This window comes from Brachyhypopomus gauderio, chromosome 3 (genome assembly GCF_052324685.1).
Source record: "Brachyhypopomus gauderio isolate BG-103 chromosome 3, BGAUD_0.2, whole genome shotgun sequence".
Taxonomy (NCBI): Eukaryota; Metazoa; Chordata; class Actinopteri; order Gymnotiformes; family Hypopomidae; genus Brachyhypopomus; species Brachyhypopomus gauderio.
In genome coordinates this window covers 37,098,929-37,121,314 of record NC_135213.1, presented here as the reverse complement: position 1 = coordinate 37,121,314, position 22,386 = coordinate 37,098,929, and the positions used below count along the sequence as shown (strand labels likewise).

At 42.2% G+C, this 22,386-nt stretch overlaps 2 protein-coding genes and 1 long non-coding RNA gene across 5 annotated transcripts; 1 reads left to right on the top strand and 2 right to left on the bottom strand.

Moving 5' to 3' along the window:
• The first annotated feature begins 1,478 nt into the window (after nt 1–1,478).
• Nucleotides 1,479–7,529, top strand: ckmt2b (creatine kinase, mitochondrial 2b (sarcomeric)). The gene is made up of 10 exons (XM_076998036.1): nt 1,479–1,636; nt 2,914–3,093; nt 3,558–3,756; nt 3,960–4,055; nt 4,170–4,391; nt 5,672–5,757; nt 6,068–6,191; nt 6,282–6,416; nt 6,620–6,745; nt 7,284–7,529. The coding sequence occupies exons 2-10, from the start codon at nt 2,948–2,950 to the stop codon at nt 7,398–7,400; spliced, it is 1,251 nt and encodes a 416-aa protein (XP_076854151.1). The 5' UTR covers nt 1,479–1,636; nt 2,914–2,947; the 3' UTR covers nt 7,401–7,529.
• A 4,765-nt stretch (nt 7,530–12,294) lies between these two features.
• otpb (orthopedia homeobox b) lies at nt 12,295–16,037 on the bottom strand. Of its 2 annotated transcripts, none has more exons than XM_076998038.1 (3): nt 15,703–16,037; nt 14,986–15,380; nt 12,295–13,545 (listed from the first exon to the last, which is right to left on the bottom strand). In XM_076998038.1, the coding sequence occupies exons 1-3, from the start codon at nt 15,776–15,778 to the stop codon at nt 13,027–13,029; spliced, it is 990 nt and encodes a 329-aa protein (XP_076854153.1). In that variant the 5' UTR covers nt 15,779–16,037; the 3' UTR covers nt 12,295–13,026. The 2 variants fall into 2 exon arrangements, with proteins under 2 accessions (XP_076854153.1, XP_076854154.1); XM_076998039.1 differs by having other exon boundaries at nt 15,742–16,037.
• An 875-nt stretch (nt 16,038–16,912) lies between these two features.
• Nucleotides 16,913–19,389, bottom strand: LOC143509841 (uncharacterized). 2 transcript variants are annotated; one of them, XR_013129808.1, is made up of 5 exons: nt 19,251–19,389; nt 18,887–19,118; nt 18,651–18,736; nt 17,979–18,048; nt 16,913–16,960 (listed from the first exon to the last, which is right to left on the bottom strand). It is a non-coding gene; the product is annotated as an uncharacterized LOC143509841 (long non-coding RNA). The 2 variants fall into 2 exon arrangements; XR_013129809.1 differs by lacking the exons at nt 16,913–16,960; nt 17,979–18,048 and adding an exon at nt 18,394–18,497.
• Between the last annotated feature and the right edge of the window lie 2,997 nt (nt 19,390–22,386).

The window sequence follows — 22,386 nt, the reverse complement described above, 5'->3', positions numbered from 1 at the left end:
GGAAATTTGGTAGCGCTATTTCTCCTCACCGCTTGGCAGGTGCTGCCATCTAGTGGTTCAAATGGAAACGTACCTTTTGATCATAATTCCCATTCTCTCCTTCACATTAGCATCAGTTTTCTATATGAATTGCATTAATATAACTGCATTAATTGCTTTAATTTACATTTTATTAATTGCAAATATTAATTGGTATATTGTATACCCATAAGACCCTTAGACCCATATGGTACTGGTAGTGTAGTGTGTTAGTGTGAGATCAAATGATGGTTTGGCTATAAGAGGGACTTGTCATTCCCAGCTGGTGTGAATGACGCTGGTGAGTCTTAGCACAGTAGCAGACTATCATATTTCACTCTCTGTGCAGTCTGAGGCAGGAGCTGTGACGCTGGTGCACGAGTTAGCTTTCCCCTCTCTTAGGTTAGCTCTCCCTCTCTTAGGTTAGCTCTCCCTCTCTTAGGTTAGCTCTCCCTCTCTTAGGTTAGCTCTCCCCTCTCTTAGGTTGGCTTTCCCCTCTCTTAGGTTAGCTCTCCCTCTCTTAGGTTAGCTCTCCCTCTCTTAGGTTAGCTCTCCCTCTCTTAGGTTAGCTCTCCCCTCTCTTAGGTTAGCTCTCCCCTCTCTTAGGTTAGCTCTCCCTCTCTTAGGTTAGCTCTCCCCTCTCTTAGGTTGGCTTTCCCCTCTCTTAGGTTAGCTCTCCCTCTCTTAGGTCAACTCTCCCTCTCTTAGGTTAGCTCTCCCTCTCTTAGGTTAGCTCTGCCCTCTCTCAGGTTAGCTCTCCCCTCTCAGGTTAGCTCTGCCCTCTCTTCGGTTAGCTCTGCCCTCTCTTCGGTTAGCTCTCTCCTCTCTCTCTCTCTCAGATATGATCAGCTGGCCTGATAAAACTACAGCTCTCATATTTCTGTTTGGAACGTGTTCACCACTTTAACCATTAATTATGACCTTCACTACTGGTTTTCTATGCAGAAAATACCTAAAATTACATAAATGTGGGCATTTATTGAAAAACATGAAACTGTAGTTATAAACAAAACAATTTTATTAATAATATCAAATAATTAATGTTTATTTATTTATTCACTCATACCCAAATAATCCAAGTTGGAATAATCAAAATTTCTTTACTTCTCTAAATTCTAATTAACTCAGTACAGTAAAATCAGGCGTGATATTAATGTTAAGACCCTTCCATAGTAAACACAACATGAAATACAGTACAATGTATCTAAGATTGAATGAAAAAATGGGTCACTTTAGAAGATCAGGTTGGCTGGAGCAGTGTAGTGTGTGTGTGTGTGTGTGTGTGTGTGTGTGTGTGTGTGTGTGTGTGTGTGTGTGTGTGTGTGTGTGCATGTGTGTGTGTGTGTGTGTGTGCGTGTGTGCGTGCAGCTGCACATCACAGGGCACAGGGCAGCCCACTTGGACAGACCCGGAGATCTGGACGGGTCGGGGAGGGCCCGATCTCAAGGGCATTCTGTCCTGACAGCAGGGAGGTGCGTTGGGTCATGACACGCTGAGGGCTGGACTGCGATTGGCTAGTGGGACAAGCTCTTAATGCCTGTGTGGCCCGGTTAGCCTCACTTCACAGTGACCTGCCTGCTCGGCTGTGTGCTCGGACCCTGTTTCCTGTCTCTCCACAGTGAGTACAACACCGCTTTGAGTTTGTTGTTCACCTTGGCTTATTAGTGACTTATTTCACTTGATGCAAACACAGTGATTTATCCAGAAATGTGACTGATATTTGAATTATATGAGGTATAGGTATATTATGGTGTATTGGTCAATGCATTTAATTATTTTTTCATTGTTGGAATGTCAAATGGTTATTTGAATGAAAATAAAGTTATGTGGTGCAGTGTTTCTGTCCAGATTGTCAGCACAAATGTCTCTCACTGCACTGCTCACAGTGGTTTGTGGCTCTTGCTTGTGAGTATCGAATGTCTGCTGCAAATCAGTGCGGACGTCAAACTGAGACCTCCGTAGAAGCCACAAATATTCACGTCTGGGTAGAGATGAGACAAACCCAACAAGCGTGGGGAGTCCAGAGCCGGGTGACTAGCGTTAGCACCACAGGGCCTGTGTCTCTGCTGCCCCTGGCTAAGCCGCTCTGACCCCTCTGGAATGTAAGTGTAGATCATGTGGTGACTTGGCTTAACGCCAGCAGGGACCCAACAGTAATGCATCATCTAGAGCGGCTGCTATTAATACTCCGCCCAGTGACGTGGTGATCATCTTCGGTCTGGCTGCTGATGCCCCCTGGTGGCCAGAATAGCCTGTAGCGCTGCTGTGCTGTTAAAGCATGTTAAAGAGTTTCGTTATTAGAAATGATTTAATTTGCAGATGTGTATGGAATATATATTTACACACTTTAGTAGGTGCACTTTAGCAAGATCAGTTTTATATTACTTTATATCGGAAACATAGATCTTCTGTCTATTGCTGATCTTCAGACCAAGGATTTGGATTGGATTAAGGATTAGTTCTTGCCAGTTGAAAGGCATTTGAAGGGACTTTGTATTAATGACATATATTTTTGCCTTACCAGTGACTGCTATGGTGGCAATGAAATTAGGAAACTCAAAGAAAAAGATCTGATCTCCACTTCAGAGCCCCATGGAGTGAATGTTCTGATTTAAAGACCTGGTCATATACAGACTGGTTCCTCCTTTTAATTCAGAAGAACTTTGCTTGTGCAGCAAGAACTTTTCTTTTTCTTGTTTAATTATCATTACACATGCTGCTATGCATGCAACATATATTAAAGCAATTGAGCACATACACAGTATAAATCACTGTTCCAATGAACCAGGCCTGTGAATCACAATAAACAGACTTACATTCTGACGTGTCGCTTGACAGCGTTTGAGCATTAAGGCATTTCACAGTGTAACGCGAGTGTTTACTGCCGTCACCCAGACAGCAGAGCTGTGCAGACATCTGACTGGCGAGGATGGCGAGCGCCTTCACCCGAGTGCTGTCCGGCCGTAACACGGCTGTGCTTGTGGCCAGCCTGGGGGTGGGCACCCTGGCCTCGGGTTACCTGCTCAACGAATCAGGGCTCTCCGCTGCCGATAAGAAGAAGCTCTACCCGCCCAGGTAAGGGAGTGGCCTGCAGTGCCGTATGACACAGAGGCTGAACAAGGGTGGTGCGCTTGTGAAAGGGCCCAGCACCTGCTCACCAACACTCGTGCACTAAATCACCTCCGGTTACAGTCACACTCTCCTCCTGGCAAACTTCACATGTGGTACTCCTGAACGTATACACACCGTGTGCTCTGAACAGCTAACGTTTATAGCTGGAATATAGTATTGCCTAGTGTTTGGGTGTTGAACTCCATTTTGTATTTCTTTATTTTATTCCACATTAATTGAGAACTGTAATGAAGCTATGAAATAATGAGTCCTTTGTGAAAGATCTATAGCAACTTAGGTGTATATTGTTCCATGTCATTAAGATTTATTTGCATAAAGTGGTTTTTATTGCTTGGCCCAGATGTCATTTACATTTTTATTTACTTCTAAATTAGTTTTTTTACTGTCATCTACCTGATCCCTCATAGTGCCGACTACCCAGACCTGCGTAAGCACAACAACTGTATGGCGTCTGCTCTGACCCCCGCCATTTACTCCCGCTTGAGGGACAAGGTCACCCCAAACAACTGGACCCTGGACCAGTGCATCCAGACCGGGGTGGACAACCCTGGGCACCCCTTCATCAAGACCGTGGGCATGGTGGCTGGTGACGAGGAGACCTACGAGGTGGGTAAACGTGCACGTAGCAGGGCCTTGGCAGTCGCCGGAGCTGACGGGGGTGGAGGGGGGTGGAGGAGGAGTGGGGCTGTTTATCTTTCTCCTGCTTTCCCCATGAGTCTTGAAACTTGGAGGGTTAATATCAAAGAGTGTTACTGTGACTACCGTAGTGCGCCCGATCGTGCGTGAACGAGCACGGTCTTAATCCTCAGGTGTTTGCCGACATCTTCGACCCGGTCATCAAGGACAGACACAACGGCTACGACCCGAAGACGATGATTCACCCTACGGATCTGGACAGCTCGAAGGTAACGGACGCTCGGGGAGGTCATCCGTAAGGCTGGGGCCTCCGAGAAAAGCGCAGCGTGCTACAAACAGAAGGTGTTTCGCTCGTGTGTCATGCGTCTTCCTCCCCGACGCAGCTCACCTCCGGGATATTCGATGAGAAGTACGTCCTGTCGTCCCGCGTGCGTACGGGCCGCAGCATCCGCGGACTCGCGCTGCCCCCGGCCTGCACCCGCGCCGAGCGCCGCGAGGTGGAGCGCGTGACCGTCCAGGCGCTGGCCGGTCTCTCGGGAGACCTGTCGGGACGCTACTACAGCCTGACCGACATGACCGACAAGGAGCAGCAGCAACTTATTGACGTAAGACGTTTCAACCTTACAAACCACGTTTGGCATCCGCTCGTAAGGCAAAAGAAGTGCCATACTTTCTCATAATTATGACTTACTATCTCATAATTATGACTTACTATCTCATAATTATGACTTACTATCTCACTATCTCATAATTATGACTTACTATCTCATAATTATGACTTACTATCTCATAATTATGACTTACTATCTCATAATGGCATAGTAAGTCTTTATGATGAGATTGTAAGTCTTTATTATGAGATAGTAAGTAGTAATTATGAGATACTAAGTTATAATTATGAGATTGTAAGTCAATTGACATACTAAGTCATAATTATGAGAAAGTAAATCATAATTATGAGATGCTATATGCATAATTTTTTTTCTTAAGTGGCAGGAATGGCCTTCCATTTGTTTCGTATGCCCTCATAAATGTATCCACAGCTGAAGCTCGGTCTCTGTTAAGCATCATTGTTGTCCTCCCTTTACGTTTGTCATACTGAGTAACGCACACACTGATGCTTTTGTCTCAAATCGGGCTGCCTCAGGAGCACTTCCTGTTTGACAAGCCAGTGTCTCCACTCCTCACCGCGTCTGGTATGGCCAGAGACTGGCCCGATGCTCGAGGCATTTGGTAAGGTGTAGAAAGTAGCGGAGCCCCCATTTAGAATCGTAGCCATGCTAGTCGCTGGTAGTCAACCCCACACCTGTTGTCCAACCTCTTCGGTTTTGTAGACTTTCAAACGGCCACGCACAATCTTCACAAAATGGACACAGCAAGTAGTGACGTTACGGACATGCTCCAGTTCAAATGCAAATGAAGTGGAAAGCTCTAAGCAGTGGATAACATGATCTCAAGTCCACATGGGTAGTCCGGTGTAGGGGATTACTACAAAACTCCCCTATGTATAACAATAAGGGTCTTTGGACAAGACTCATAACACTACACTTGCCTATCTGTGTAACATCCTTGAAATTGTTCAGCGGTCTGGATAAGGGTGTTTTGCCAAATGCATAATATTTAAATGTAAACTGAAGGTTTCACATCACTGCTTTTGTACTGCACACCAGAGTACCATTACTGTCAGTCACACTGGTGCCGTACCTGAATGAATTAGTGATTAATCTGCCAAGGTTGAGGAGAGATTTGGCTGACTGCCTGGACAAGCCCGGGAACAGGAGATGTGTCCACAAGACGTTTGAATTTCATTCAGACTTCAGTCTTTTTTCTTTAACCCCTCCCTCACTTTTTCTCCTTTGTCCCTGATTGGCCTGTCCCATCCCAGGATCACTTCCTGTTTGACAAGCCCGTCTCACCCTTGTTGACTTGTGCAGGGATGGCTCGTGATTGGCCCGATGCCAGAGGGATCTGGTATGGTGCATGAAATTTGCACCACGATTGGCTGCTTACTAACCGTCTTCACTTTTGTCTGTGAAAGTCTAGTTTGTCTGTGAAAGTCCTGACAGAGACTGTGATATGTATTTGTATTTCATTCATTTTTCACTTTATCACAAAATTATTTTGCTAACACACTAATCCAATGCAAAAAATCTTGAAAGCAAAAGTATGTTGATATTTTGAAGATTTCTAAATTATGACCTACTGTGACCTTTCAGGATGAAATAAAGACTTTCAACTATGCATTTAATGGAGGTTCAAATTCACATGTGTCATTGAACAGGCACAACAACGAGAAGACGTTCTTAATCTGGGTCAATGAGGAAGACCACACCCGCGTCATCTCCATGGAGAAGGGCGGAAACATGAAGAGGGTCTTTGAGAGATTCTGCAGAGGACTGAAAGAAGTAGTTAAACGTACTCAGAACAACATCGTCACCATTCTCCTTGCGAACCAGAAAGCTTATATATTCGTTTTTTTTTGTGATGTGTTTTAGGTGGAGAGGTTGATTCAGGAGAGAGGCTGGGAGTTTATGTGGAATGAACACCTGGGCTACATCCTGACGTGCCCGTCCAACCTGGGTACCGGCCTGAGGGCTGGAGTTCACGTCCGCCTGCCGCTACTCAGCAAGGTGCCGCCTTGGACCTGACGCATCCGTCAACGCTTTAGCCGACGACTCATAAACGATTAGACCATAAACAATTACACTATAAACGATTACACTATAAATGATTTGTCCATGTCTCAAGCCATTGGTAAGTTGATTTGACGCTCTGTGAATGCTCACGTTATCGGGACGTCTTTGCTTTCCTGATCTTTCTCTGCACCCTTCAGGACTCCCGCTTCTCGAAGATCCTGAACAATCTCAGGCTACAGAAGCGAGGGACGGGTGGTGTGGACACCGCCGCCGTGGGGGACGTTTTTGACATCTCCAACCTCGACCGTCTGGGCAAGTCTGAGGTAAATCACTTCACAGGCTCCTCACCAATGACCTTAATGAGACTGAGGGGAAAACGGTTGTTGTAAATGGTACATGTACATGACACAGGGAGGTTTAGAGAACACAAAGAGGCAAAGCGAGACTTTTCTCAGTCAAGTTTTTGGACATTTTGTCAGTCTATGAGGTTCAGACAAGGTCAGTTCAGATCAGACACAAAACTTCATAATCGACTGTGCCATATGGAAAACCATGACGTATATCACCAGTTGCAGAGTTGTTTTTTCTGAACCGTTTCAACCTATGATTAGATACTGGGCTGGTCTTAGAAATCCTAGAACACACAAAAGTGCATGTACAAACCAGACCAGGTTATGGCTTGCTCACTGGGGGCTAGGACTCGGCACTTGTAAAGCTGCTTTGTGACAACAACTGTTGTAAAAAGCGCTATATAAATAAAATTTGATTGATTGATTGATTGATAAACACCAAGTTTGAATTTGAAGCGTGTGGACACACACAGGAAGGTACAGCATGAATCAAGCTCTGATTTTGCTCCAGGTCGAGCTTGTTCAAATAGTGGTCGATGGTGTCAACTATTTGATTGACTGTGAGAAGAAACTGGAAAAGGGCCAAGACATCAAAGTTCCAACACCCATCACCCAGTTCAGAAAATGAGCAGGAGTGAGACCATGCGTGTGGACTCCAGTCTGACAGGAGACGTGCAGACTCCGTCCTCTCTAGTCTCCTCCACTCCTGCAGGTCTTACTGGACATCTCCATTCAATAAATTATTCTAATAAAACCACTTTGTGTGTTTGGAGTTTGTCTAGAGCCTTCAAATACTAATCCAATGTGCAACATGGCTTCAGTGTGGTATAGGCTACTGTAATTTGGCTGCATTGTGACCATGGACTGACATGGACCTAACGGACAGTGAACATGTTGCACAATTTGCTATTGTGATAGTAGAGGATGCACAATAATAAACAACCAATTAACAAAATATGTTAATCCTGAAATGATGGAGCCCTGGGGATTACAACATGCATCCAGCCTGTAATCTAGATCCCAGCCTATAATTTGGATTCCATTCTATAATTTAGATTCCAGCCTACATTGTAGATACCAGCATCCTGCTGTCCTGTCCTCCTGTGCTGTCCAACTGTTCTGTCCTGTCCTGCTCTGCTTTCCTCCTGTGCTGTCCTGCTCTTCTCTGCTGTCCTGCTGTCCTGTCCTCCTGTGCTGTCCAACTGTTCTGTCCTGTCCTGCTCTGCCGTCCTGCTGTGCTATCCTGCTCTGCTCAAAGTCAGGCTTTCTTCTGCAGTTAAACACATTACAGTTTGCACAGGCAACACACCAAACATCATTCTCCCCTCTCACACACTTAATGAGTGTACAGTTCTGGTTAAACTGTGCGGATGCCTACATTTATCAGTGTGCTTATTCAGTAAGCAGTCCATCAGTTATGGGGACGACATTCAGAACATGACAAGAGGAATTTTTTCCTGATTTATTGCAGTCAGTTTGTAAATGTTGGTATTATGCAAATAGTCAACTAAATAATGACTGCTTAATTCATTGTTGATTTTTAAGAGGCTGTCTCGGAGACGATAATTGCAAATGAATTTTACATACGCTGGAGGAGAGAGTTCTGACTTGCTAAGTAATTCTTGTGTTCACCTGTTTTCTGCCATAAAGGCCACATATCACATCCAGCACACTGCACTGCAATACAGTGTGAACACATAAACACATGTACTTATTCACATACATTGATTTAACCTGCCTGGTGTGATCAGCAGATAGCCAGGACTTTCAAATGGGCAGATTTACATTACTGGAATTGGACTAAAGGACGTGCACCTCCTAATCCCATTATAAGCCTGTACAGGGCTTGCGCTATTGTGCGGGTAGGAGCGTAGGGAGAGACTAGCACTGGCTGAGGCTGCAGGAGTCATCTTTTTACACTAAGTTACAGCGTGCCTGCTTTAATGTGAAGCTCATCTCATGTCAACGCATGAGGCTGACCCCCTGAGGAAGTGAACTGGTCACAGGGTCCCATTTAGAACGCTTATGAAGACGTAGTTCTGGGTGTGAAGGGGATCTGGGTGTATTTATAGCAGCTGCGTGCACCATTGACTCGAGCTCTAATGCCAGATTGAGGCGGCTTGTGTGGGGAGGGATTAAAGAGGCCAACGCTCTTAGCAATGGGTCCCAGTCGACCCTCTAAGGTGTAACTCTTCTCCACTGAACTCTATCATGAATACCCTTAAAATAGGTGAAGTAATGGTTTTTAATTCTAAACATTGCATTGATTTAATTCCCCATAATTGTACTTGATCTTATAGCTTAGCTCTTTATAGCTTATAGATCTTATAGCTTAGATAAACTACATAATCTCTACGCATTTAGTTAAAAAAACAAGCCAGTTTATGTCGACTAATTGAAGTAAACATGTCTATGTAATGTTTAACATTAAATATTAGCTTTCTAAACCTAACCTAAACCCAATATTTTCCAGTTACTTGTGTCAGTTCTACATTCTTAACTATCGTGTCTGACTGTCAGAACACCAGCAGGTGGCAGTATGCCAACATGTTTTTTTTTAATACCTTATTCTCAACAAATGCCATAGATAAACACACTGTCAAAATGTTTAACCTTTTTAATGGAAAAGATATAAGCATAATTGGTTACCCGTGATTGGTGTGGATTACTGAGATTGGCTCATCTTTTCGCAATCTCAATAACATCCCGACGCAACGTTTTAATACCTATTGATAAAACAGAACAGATAGCCTACATATTTAGAATTCCTTATTTTGTATTCTCCTTTTGCATTTTCAGTGTGACTGCGGGTGCAATTAAATGTCGTACATGCGTGCAGGATAGGTGGATATCTAGATCGCTGCGGATGGGAACACCAGATTATGACGGACAATGTGGCCAGGTTTCACGCGGGGACACGCCGTGGCCAGGTCTCGCGCGGGGACACGGCCAGGTCTCGCGCGGGGACACGCCGTGGCCAGGTCTCGCGCGGGGACGCGCCGTGGCCAGGTCTCGCGCGGGGACGCGCCGTGGCCAGGTCTCACGCGGGTACGAGCCGTTGGTCACGCTTGTGAGCGCTGTGTGGATCGACACGAGAGGGCTCCCGGCTACGACCTTCACGGTGGCTTGCTCATCTCTCCCCAGCACCGATTTCTGATTTACCGCCAGGCTGCCGCTCCTGTCAGAGCCTGTAGGGTGTTTTCCATGTTCAGGCAGAGGAACCCAAGGGCAAGTATAGTCAAGCCCAGCGGAATGCCTACAGTAAAAGATTAAGGGAGTGTTTCTTGTTCAAACTACTCTAAGCTATAGAGAAACCCTGGGAGGAGAGTGCTATGCCACTGTTCTTTAATACTTTATTCCAGTGTGTGACTTGTAGATAATGTGCTTTCTGACTGCGATGATAAATAACAGAAAAGCAAAGTTGCTGATAACTGTTACTATTCAGATCCACACACGGCAGTGATAAACCAAACACACTCTCCAGCGGTGCAGAGTTAAGGATACTCCCAACCATAAAGCACCTGATTCAGCTTCTCAACGTCTTGGTATCTTGTAAAAAACGGTCCAGGTGTATTAGACGGAGAAAAGCACTCAGATGGACAGCGCCAAGCAAAGTCAGTCACTACTCCTCTAAAACTTAAAACTCATCATTCAACATCTCCACCAGCCAACTTCTCCCGATCATCTGATTATCATACAACGTTTGCCACGAATGTGGCACATTGCGAAAAAATAGCGGCGCGTCTGCAGGGAGCGCGTGAGCACAGGAGGCCGCGCGAGCCCGGACCGCTCGCTCGGAGCAGATGCTGAGGCTGATGATGATGGATGCGTGCGCGCAGGCCGCGCGAGGGACCCGGGGAGCCGCTCACGGGGCCGCCGCATTCTGTCACCTCAATGAGATCCCTCCACTAATTCTCAGAGACAATTAACTTTATATGGAGAGGGAGAGAGAGCTTGCTGAAAATGACCGTTTGGGGGTTCCAGCACTTGATAATTTTCTACAGCCGTAGGTAAGACGCACGCAACCACTTCTGAATACATATATATATATATATATATATATATATTTTTTTTTTACATATTTAGTCTATATATATAATGTGTGTGTGTGTAGAAATACTCTAAACTGTAGTGAAGAATATATGGTTTGCAAAGCATTAGCTTACACAGTTACACATCCTATAATATATATATATATATATATATATATATATATATATATATATATATATATATATATATATATATATATATAATTACAGTTACACTTGAATAACATTTAATTTCAATGAATATTTATTGTTTTTTTTTTGCACGAATACTATGTGTAACTCAATGTATTCATTTCTTTTCATATTATATGAGACAGTGGATGCATTTACTACATCTACAACATTAAAACTGGACTGTGGGTGGATTCGGACTCCGTCTAGCCTCTGTGAGCCCCTTTCATTGCGTATTTTCCCACAAACTGACATTTATTTTGGCGGTAGCAGGACAAAGCAGATACTTGTGGCCTCTAAACCCTCCCCAGTGGCAACTGCTTCAAAGCACACAAAGGATGCAGGAGCCGAACATGTCTGTGATTACCCACTAATTGGTTCCAATGTTGCTCCATCCCTTGTGGACAACAATGCATCTCTGCTGGTTGTCAATCACTGATCTGTGGATTCTCTGAGATATACCATGGCACCTTTTGAGACAGTTGTGTTGTGTGTGTGTGTGTGTGTGTGTGTGTGTGTGTGTGTGTGTGTGTGTGTGTGTGTGTGTGTGTGAGTGAAATAGAGAAAGAGAAATTGATTGAAAGAAAGCCAGACCAGCAGTCTGTGTATCAACACTGCAGGTATTTGAGTATCACCATGGTGGTAATGCTGCCTTTGCAGAAATCTTGTTTGTATAGTTTTTTAATGCCTATCATTTATTTTTGAAAAAAAAAACACGACTTCCATGGTTTATCCCTTCGTTTTTTGAATTCTTCTCTTTTGAGTTCTTCTTTTAGGCATGCAAGGCTAATTTGAAGAGTCACCTAAGAATCCATCTATGACAATAAATTGTCAAACACATCTCCTCAAGAAAACACTAATCTCACCGCAGTCCCTCAGAACACAAGCTATACCTCACCTTTACACATAAGATGGAAATAGCAACTCTAGGGTCAAAATATTTATGTTCTGTCTCACACGTTGCGCAGACTTGTGAGACATCACGCCAGACAGCATCACGACATGACACCTCAACATGTCCACACTGTCCACATTCTCGCAGCCAAGCTGAAAAGAGGACATTCTGGAAGTTCTAACAATATTCAGTTGTAGAATGATAAATGTTTACATCCAGATTATTAATAATGTGGACGTACTAGTGAGGTCCACTATGAAAAGTCATCTCCACTATCTCCATATTCAGTTGGAGATCAGAAATCCATTTTTTTGTTTTCATAATACATTCATATGCTCTTCTATGGAAAGATGGACCATTCTCGATTTTGCCATTACTGAAAATGATTTTATTCACCCATTTACAATAAATTGATATAAACCTGCCCAGGTGTTTTGCGTTTGGTAGGATAAATGTTTAAGAAAAAACGAAAACAAAAACAAAGTCAAAACACATTTCAGTAATAAGCACATACAGTAAGTCAAAACATATCACAAACAGACCAGCAGGTAACAAGAATGCTTTTATCTACACAGACATCCTATTCAAAGTGATTCTGCTTTATATAAACTCCCCTGTTGTTCCTTGCAGTACATGCAATTGAATCGGATTGGTGGAGAATTTGTTCATATTGCGTCTCATTCCTCGCCTGTACAAAACTAGGAAAACCACTTCATATATGAGACCCATGCTTTAAACCAGTCATGTCATGCAGCACGTTTGGCCGTTATGAACATATATTAAACTTAGGCTAATAAATATCTTTGATCAGTGACATAAGGGCACGTGCCTCTATTGTTTTCATTATCAACAGAATTTTTATATAGATAAATAAACAAAGAAATAAATAAGTAAATAAATAAATAAATTGTAAGGACACCGTTATTTAGGGAAAATAAACATGTAAATTAAACGTATCCGACACCAGGCTAAAGGAATGTTTAAAATATGACAGCTATATTTACTGTGCATGTGCGTCAAACATCGACTGGATTTTATTGAGATTCCGTTTTCCTTTAAGGCTGCCAATTGTTATGAACTCAGGTCCTGAGCGATTCTTGACTGTGTGTGAAATTTACAAGGACACAACATTAAAATTAGGTGAAACTCATTGAAACGGTGTGCTCGAGTGCTTTTCTGCGCAGCGAGGCGATGCTGGTTCCTCTCCAGACATCGCTGTCCGGGGAGCTACATAGTTGAGGTGAACCGGTCACATTTGTTGGACCAGAGAGGGACGCGGGCACCATACCAGGGAAAGTGGGCTGGTACAGGTGCGACTGAAGACCGGAGCCGTTGGACGATAAGCTGTTGGAAAGACTCATGGAGTTTGGAGGGGGACCAGCTCCGAGACTACACTGTGAAAGGGACTGGGCCATCGCCTGCTGTCGGCCTAATGAGGGCGGCAGCTGTAACTGTGAGACTCCGGGCATTCCGGCCGCGGCCCAGCGGGTGTCGTTGGCGTGAAAAGAACAGAGGCTGTCCCCCATAGCGGCCACCGCAGACGCCGACGGGAACTGCGGCAAACTGTGTGTGGGCAGCAAAGTCCCGGGCGCCCGGAACACGTTCGTCGTCTTCTTGCGTTTCTTCCATTTTGCGCGCCGATTTTGAAACCAAACCTGCGAAGTGATGGACAGACAAGAGCGAGGATGAGCCTGACAGTCACTCAGGTTATAGCAGTGATCAAGTGTTTTCAGTGTATGATGGTATCTGTCGCAACATGCTTTAAGTAGCTAGTGCAACTGAATCTCTACCTCAAAATCAGAAAATATTATTATTATTATTATCATCATTATTATTATTATTATTATTAGTAGTAGTAGTAGTAGAAGTAGTACTAGTATTAAATCAACTATCATCATAAGACTTTTAGAAATGTATTAAAACTAGAGAATACAAATACGCGAACAGGCAAGGCCTAAAATGATAAACAGATATTCCAGCACTCGTACGTTTTTTATTCCTTTATCTTTTTTGTTACTTTGTTATTTTTTTGGTCTTTTGGCGCTTTTAATCAGGTTTATTTATCACCATCAAGCAATAATTCACTATCATTGTTTGGCTGATAAACATTACTTGGTTTTTTGAGTTTTCCAGTCACGGTAGTATGCTAAATTGCAATCCGGACAATATGTTAATTAACGAGATAGTGTAGGGGACAAGTTAAATTCCAAGTTTGTCACGGACAGCCAGAAATGCGATTTCTTACGCCGTTAGGAACTGGAGAACGCTGTTTTGCTGGAGGACTGAAATGAAGACATTATGGTTGATAGGCCATTTCAAGAGACAAACGGTTGGTTGGCCTTAGTGCTTTATCACCTGGGCCGAAAACAAATTCATAAAGTAGGCCTGCATTTATTCGCCTGTGTTCTCTCTATTGTGAAAAAAAAACTATTTAAACGACTGAGTGATTTATGACAAAATTATTATGGCTTTCAATAGCCTATTTATTCGTCTAACGTCGTTTAGTGGCTAATTAGTATATCACTGATATTGCCGCTAATGCTTTATGTCGCTGTAGTTAATACTATTTGAAGATGATGCGGTTATTTATGAAATATTTTATAAAGTAAGTTCTGCGATATATTTACAGGAATTCTTATTAGGCCTATTGAAAATGCATAAATCCAGACTACGATCAATTATTCTGTAAATATTTCACCGTAGGCCTACATTAAACTCTGATTACATAAACATATATTAAACTGTTTATATAAACATATATATTAAACTCTGATTCAGGAGAAAGTTCAAACCTAATATACAATTTCAGTGACACAAATATAACAGTTTATTAACGGGAAAGCAAAATATTCTTCATATTCAGTACAAGCAGTAACATCATAAGTAACATTGGTTTTGGGAAGACATTATTTAATCAGATATGCCTTCTCACTAATCATTTATACATATTAGTAGCCATTAATAGATATAAACCTAGGAATGGTGTTTTATGAATACAAAAAACCCAAACTAAGACCTTTATAGCAACAACCTTGTTCAAGGATCCAAACATTGTCGTGCTTTAAAAAAATGAGATCCGAAGCAGCTTTCCTTACCTGGACCCGGGATTCTGTTAATCCGATCCTTAACGCAAGCTCTTCTCTCATGAAGATGTCAGGGTAATGGGTTTTTGCAAAGCTCCTCTCCAGTTCGTTAAGTTGCGCCGGAGTAAAACGGGTCCGGTGTCGTTTCTGTTTCTGTTGGTTCTGTTGTCCGCCCGACTGATTCGAACTTTGCTGTTGCTGCTTGTCTTGGTCTTTGGTGCTAACCTGCTGCATGCCATTTGGGTTTGATCCACCGTTACTTAGATCTTCCCCGGGGAGCAGGGTCGTTCCCTCCACTGTGTCGGCGGCAGAGGTGAGATCGCCAGGGTGGCCAGTGTCCGCTGCCCCGAGTCTGCACTTTAGAGCATCCCTATGACCAAGTAGCTCGACCGTGGCATCCTTCATCCCTGTAAAATCATTGCGGAAAATTTAAACATTTCCGTGTAATGAAAATGTACCAACATTTAGGCTGTTACACATTTTTTTTAATAACAAACCAAAACGTCTAATAATTAAATTACATGTTCACAACCTGTCTCAAAGATACCATTGCATCACTTAAACCAGCATGCATTCTATCAATACTTAGACAGGTTGATAAAATATGCTAGATGTAATTAATTCACTGGATAATGAATTACAATATCAAGTAATTTGAGATCAAAATTAGATTACGCATTAAATGTACATCAAATCATATTTTATAGATTGAAAGTTGCTCTAGCTTACAGTGGAGCTGAAGACCGGAGTTTGGTGACGATAACTCACCGAGGCGAGTATCCAGGAGGTCCGCGTGCGAGAGCATTGCGCACCGTTCCAGCGCGAAATGCTTCCAAAACTACCCTAAAACTTTTAACTCCTTTAAAAAGCATATAGTGCCCAAATGAAGAAAAATTCTCCGTGTGTTTAAAAAGGTGGCTGCAAGCATTATAATCTTCTTTAGAGAGACAGGGAGGCGCTTAATAGTTGGATGAACCCATGAGCCCGCTCATATGAGAGCCAATCAGAATCGAAGCCTGCAAATGTCATCTCTGCCAGCATCCACCAGCATCCAGCAGCATCCACAAAGCGGCTTCGTCTGCAATTACTGTCTGGTTAATATCCGATCTGATTTATTGTATCTGTCCCCTTATTATGTGCAATGAATGGCTTCATAATCATACCACACAAACAGTTTATAATAAATCTAGTTATATGAGGGAAAAAAATTTAATGGTGGCCTTGCGCGCGGATTTTCGCGGTTGTGGACACACCAAACGGCAAAATGAACGCAAAGAGAAGCGAATAGACGTTTGATGAAGTCACAAATCGTAGTTTGCTATTTTCGTGTCGGGGAAAACAAGTAGACGGAAGAGAGCAGGGAGTATATATTCCAGGCAAGAAAATAAACACGTGGATTGAGTTTTGTAAATGTTCTTGTCTGCGTGCAAGGCGGCTAGCAGCTTTATTTGAGGAGAATCCATCCATCACATGCGATTAATTCTTGGAGGCAGCTAACCACACATCTAAAGTACATTTCCAACAAGTAATTTTCAAGGCCATTAAGCATTTGAGGCGTTTAGTGCCAAATTTTATATTTACTATGAGATCAGTAGGTTACTAGGCTATGAGCGCAATACACTCGTGCTTATGGTACTAATTCTGCACATCTTCTTTGACATAATCAGATTGATCAGTTTATTCTGGAGCTGAACAAGTTTAATTTGATTATTCATTTGTATATGCCTGAATATGGAATAGTTATGATTTACTTTTTAAAAGATAGATGAAACTATTTATTCCAATAAACAATATGCTACTAAGCATTAGCTAAAAGTATAAATTATGACGTTAGCAACTGGTTTTCCGGTGGATTCTGGTGTGTGGATGGGTTGTAGTGAATTAAAACAGAAAAAAAATAATACCTTTATGTTGGAATTCTCAATTCGCTCTATCAATGTGGTGGCACAGCCGACGCCGTCGTATCTTGATTTGAACATTAATGCGACTGCATGGGCAAACAAAGAACAGGTAATATAAGATACCGTGATACCGTGCACCGGGAGCAGCGGCCCGACTCGGACTATACAGAACCTCAACGGCGTGTCGTGATTTGTGCTGTGTGTGTTTTGAAAGAGACAGGATCTAACATTTATTCTCCCCCTCGTTTTCTGTCGGAGGATGCCAGAATTTTACTTATTACAATCTCTATGCGCTGCAATTAAGACGCGCATGTCACCAACATCATCTTTTTACTATGCTTATTCAAAAAACAAATAGTTAGAAAAAAAAGTAATTTCATTGATTTTATGCACAATGTGTCACATGCATTTTATTAATCTAAACGCACATTTATTATTATTATTATCATTATTATTATTATTATTATTATTATTATTATTAGTGGTAGCGGGGCTACAGTCTGGGCAATATTTGTCACCACAACCGCCACCAACCAATAGCACGATGAGCTTTATGGAGTGCGACCTCCTTCGTCCAGACAAGGTGGTGACCCCAGTCGCATTTCAAACCGTGATTAAACTTGGTGCCCTCCGTGCGGACCCGATTACAGCGTGAGTTATCCGGAAAGAATACAATTAAGGGCCTAAATAAAATAATCAGCATTGGACGGCGATTACCGTAATGAGACTGAGCTCTGGTGTGTCACGGAGTAACTAGCCTCCATGATGGTGGGTAATGAGACTTTAGGGATCGACACGACAACTGTCCAAACGTGTAAAATGCACTCCATTAACGTCGTGTTTTGATGGACAAATGTTTACCGTAATGTCAACGTGAATCTTGCATCCGTATATGCCAAGATATCCCACCGTTTTACAAATGCATAGGCGTGTGTGTGTGTGTGTGTGTGTGTGTGTGTGTGTGTGTGTGTGTGTGTGTGTGTGTGTGTGTGTGTGTGTGTGTGTGTGTGTGTATGCTGAGCTTGCACCGGTCACGTAACGGTCCCGTCATTTTTAAGTTCACTTTGGCACTTTTAGCGCGTGCAGAATTCACTTACTTCTTACCGTGTTTATTGGATCCGACTGGTCTTTTATAAACACTGCGGCTGTTGAATCACCGCCTTGTTTCTGCGTTCTGATCAATCGTGGCACAAGAAAAGAATAGGATAGGAAAGCGTAGGACTGGGGGAAAAATCTCATGATATGACATTAGATTTCACTGTCACCATTCAAGACCAATGCGAAATTACCTATAGCTATTTCAGCATCATTGCTGAGTCTTTATCTTTAGTTTATTTATTTTACCTCATTACATCTCTGCTCATCTCCTTACATTACACATATTTCGTGAAGCCCTATTTCGCATTGAGGGTAATATTGAGAGGCACATTACAGTAGCTACATGGTACACTGCAGTCATTAATTAAAAACAGGCCGAAGATGGATTTGAGAAATGTTATTTTATGATGGAAATGATTTTGGCAGGACCCGGGTGTATTAAAAGGCCATTTCATTGCAAAGCCAGACGTGGTAACCTGGGCTACACCTTCCACCGCCGTTCATTCAAAAGAGAAGGATCAATGGCTTGAAAGAAAGGAGGACTTGGGTCAGTGGTCATTCTGAGTTGCTCTAAATTAGGAACATGTGCCGGTAATTATTAAACTCCGGCATAATCACACTGCTAATGCAATTTAATGCATCAGCAAATTAGTACTGAAAATAATTAGTTTCACTGACCTTGTACATTGAAAGGCTATAGCGAACCAAACCCGTCTCCTTCCAGACAAAACCTGCTGCTCGATCAGCCATACATTTTTCATAGGCTAACAATAAAAGGTAACAATGCAAGACGGTTACAGCCTTGACAATTGTTTTGTTTACATTTATTAGTTTTCAGAAGAGAAACAGCTCTGGGTTAGGTTTGCAGGAAAGCATGAACCGTGTTAGCTATGTGACAGGGTGTGGGGGCCTACCGTTTTACGAGGATATTCCCCGAACACCTTGCACTGAATATCAGAAATGAGTTTACCATGGCGAGGCGTTCGAGATCACTAGTGGGAAATCACTTTCTGTACATCCATCGCTGTACGCGTGTTGAGATGCACTTGAAGACACCAACTGTCATGGTATGGTAAGACGTTTAAATGGAGTGTTCTTATTACGTTTCTTTTCTGACAGGAGGCTACAGCCAAGCGGAAGTGTCATCTACAAGGGACACGTGCACAAGTGCTCATTTTAAAAGTAGACCATCAACAGTGATCAACAAAGCCATCGTGTAAAAAGGCGTCTCCTGATGTCTGGCATAAACAGCACTTGAGCTTCGCCATATTTGCTCACCTGTTTGATTCTCAAACTGCTAAGTGACGCTATAAATCTGACAATTTGCAACCAATCTCATTATCCCCAGGCCGTGAGGTTTCAACTCCTTTCTGTTCCTTCCACTAATTCCCTGTCTCTTTCTCTGCTGCTTGTCCACAACGTACAGCGCTGGCCCATCCAAGATTAATTGATCGTCAATTTAACTCTAATTCGAGCCAAGTCAGGTGGTAAATGGACTGCTTTTACTTGATTGTTAGTGAAATTTGCGCAAGTTGCATTGGTACAGTTTGATTATTTATCAATTACGCCCAAACGAGCTAAATCTATTGAATAAATTCCAGCCTGATTGCTATAATAGAGTTTGAAAATATCGCTATTGATAATGATTTTGTGCTAATAGTCTCTTTCCGGCTTTTACTAGCTTGTCGGAATGACAGTAGAGAATTCATTTTTCACGGAATCGGCTGCATGCGTGTGCAGTCTAATCAGATGCGTTATGGCGCACGTCCACAGTAATGTGTGTTCTTTGTTCAGAGAGCCTGAAATAGTTTGTCATATTTTGTGTCAATTACTTGGGATTTCAATACATTTCCATCAAGGCATCCTGTCATTGTTAGGTTATGCTAAGTTAAGTCCACGAAATGAACGATGTCAAAGTTATGCCGGCTTATAACACGGGGGGGGGGGAAATAACTGTAGAGGAATCTAGACTAACGCGGTAAGAGACGCAGTGATTCCTGTAATGCAATGTTACATTTCCATGCAACATCTAATGAGGGAGTCTTACTACCGGGTTTTATTTAGAAAACCACCTCGAAGTAGCACAGACCAAGACATGCTTCTGTTCAAACTGCCGTGACACGTGTTAGTTGAAACGACTGGGTCTTCACCATTACAGAACTAGAACTGTGTACAGGTAAGAGTTGTAAGACGCCCTTTTAAGTTGAATTTTCAACATTGACTTGCTACGCAGGCTATTATAGGCTGCTAATGATATTTTCCAAGAACGTTTTGAATACCACAAGTAGGCCTAATAGTCTACCATGTTAGGGGTGTAGTCGGAACAGTGTAAAGCAATGTTCAACTTGTTTATATTGCTATGAATCAGTTTAATTATTGGCCTTATTAAATATCAGACTAAAATAATTCTGCATAGGCGATGAAAGATTTGTTTGTGTAGACAGTTTGGAAAAGCAAAGCGATTATTTAAACCATTCGTCATCTACCTTAATGTGAAAATTTCACAGTGAAATGATCTCTGCGTGACAGTGACGTAGCAGGACTCGCACGTTGGCTCGCACAGAGGGGAAAAAATCAAATCAAACAAAAAAAAAGCAAAATTATGGGCTATTTCAAAAGTACTGACAGCATCTACAGACTAATATTAAACAACGTTGATCACAGTAATTATTCGATTTTACTGAGCCCGGAAACGGCTAAATAACTCAATCCAACACGAAGGCCTACACCTGACCCTGCAACTATGGTGGGCGCGTGATACCGGAGTCAGCTGCGCGTGCAAATGTAAACATGAAGATGTATACTCTAACTAGAACTGGAGGGATGCCAACACAAACCATCACGTACATGTAAAGAAGCTCAGACTTTTCCTAGGCCACTCAAAGCAATTGTTTTTCTTATTTGCTATTATACTTCAAGCTACCATATTAATGTACAGTTTGGATTTATTGCTTGTGGCCCTGTCCTGTAGCTAGTTTGGCCCCCAACCTTTAGCTGAATGCTCTAACACCATAATGCTACACCACACCTGAAGGGCACACAGAGGTCATCTTGATGGCAGCACGTAGGCCGCTCGCCCTGGGCTTATGCCGTTGTCCATGTAGCCTATAGGCTGTATACAGTCATCGATGGCGCATTGAATATGGCAGAATATTAAAATCATTTTAAGCTTTAGAACGCATGTGTAAGCCAACCTTGTATCATTACGTTGGATGTACATAATAAACGTATTTTAAAGGTGATGAGCGCACTTGACTTTTGAGTGGTTAAACTTTCTAGTTTTCTTGTGTACTGCAGCACATAAACAAACCTTTAATCTGGCATTAGTGTAGTAACGTATCCTATATGGTACTATTTATAAATTAAATTGCGAAGTATTTTATCACTTCTCAGTCATATCACTTTTTGATTCACATCAAGAAAAGCGTTATTTACTAACTGGCTTATTGTAGAAGTGCACCGTCAAGTTTAACTAGCTACTTTTACCTTCCAGTATCATAAAGCCGTTCTTATTCTTAAGACTTTATCTGTATTGGAAATATACTTGTATACAAGGAAGTTTTATAATGTGGGCAATAATGTATTTTTATGTTGTGAGCTTATAACATTTTCTAATGCATAAACTGAAACACATTATATTGTTACAGCTCGCCATCAATGACTCTAAAATGCAAATTAAATTAAGATCATTTATATTAACAGTAGGGCTATGTCTCGTACATTTGGCACCAGCCATTATATGACATCACCTGGGACCCGTTTTCATTTGAGCCTCAAAATAAAATCAACATTGCCCCAAAGAAAATATCAGTTGCAGTGTGTGTAATAGGCTACCATACTTTAAGCATATATATATATATATATATACCTACCCCAGTATATTGTCAGAGGTCTAGTCTATATATAGTACGTACGGGCGTTGTGTTTTATAGAAATAACTCCCCCATAACACTTCGTCAGCCGTGTAAGCCTATGTTTCAATATGTTGGAAAGTTTACCAGCACAATAGGTTAACCACATTAAAATGTTTAAAGTGGAACATTGTCGTTTCACTCATCTAATAACGATATTAGCAATGAAATTATTGACCGTGTAATGATAACTAAGGCCTATCGAGCTGTTATCTTCATAAGCCAAATTGACAATATATTTTTTTCACTTTAAGTTTTCAGATGGTCTAATAAAATTGACATTTGACTAGACCGGTTTATTATTTTTCTTTATTATTTTTTTTATTTTTTTCCGAGTGACCTAAGGATTAATTTCAAACGTTAAATCTTTTTGCGTCCAGCCTTTTTTCCCTGACCGTTGATTTTTAGTAATTTCCTTGTTTTCCAAACTAATAACTGCCACCGTCAAGCGGTCGCGGGCTTCTCGAGGGCTGCAGACACGCTGCTCGGCGTAATTGATATTG

Coding starts and splice junctions, on each gene's coding strand:
- otpb (XM_076998038.1), bottom strand. CDS start 15,778: ATGCTCTCGCACGCGGACCTCCTGGATACTCGCCTCGGTGAGTTATCG. Junction 15,381..15,702: donor CTCCGGTCTTCAGCTCCACT/GTAAGCTAGAGC, acceptor ATGATTTTACAG/GGATGAAGGATGCCACGGTC. Junction 13,546..14,985: donor TAACAGAATCCCGGGTCCAG/GTAAGGAAAGCT, acceptor ATCACTTCGCAG/GTTTGGTTTCAAAATCGGCG.
- ckmt2b (XM_076998036.1), top strand. CDS start 2,948: ATGGCGAGCGCCTTCACCCGAGTGCTGTCCGGCCGTAACACGGCTGTG. Junction 4,056..4,169: donor CGGATCTGGACAGCTCGAAG/GTAACGGACGCT, acceptor TCCCCGACGCAG/CTCACCTCCGGGATATTCGA. Junction 5,758..6,067: donor CCCGATGCCAGAGGGATCTG/GTATGGTGCATG, acceptor GTCATTGAACAG/GCACAACAACGAGAAGACGT.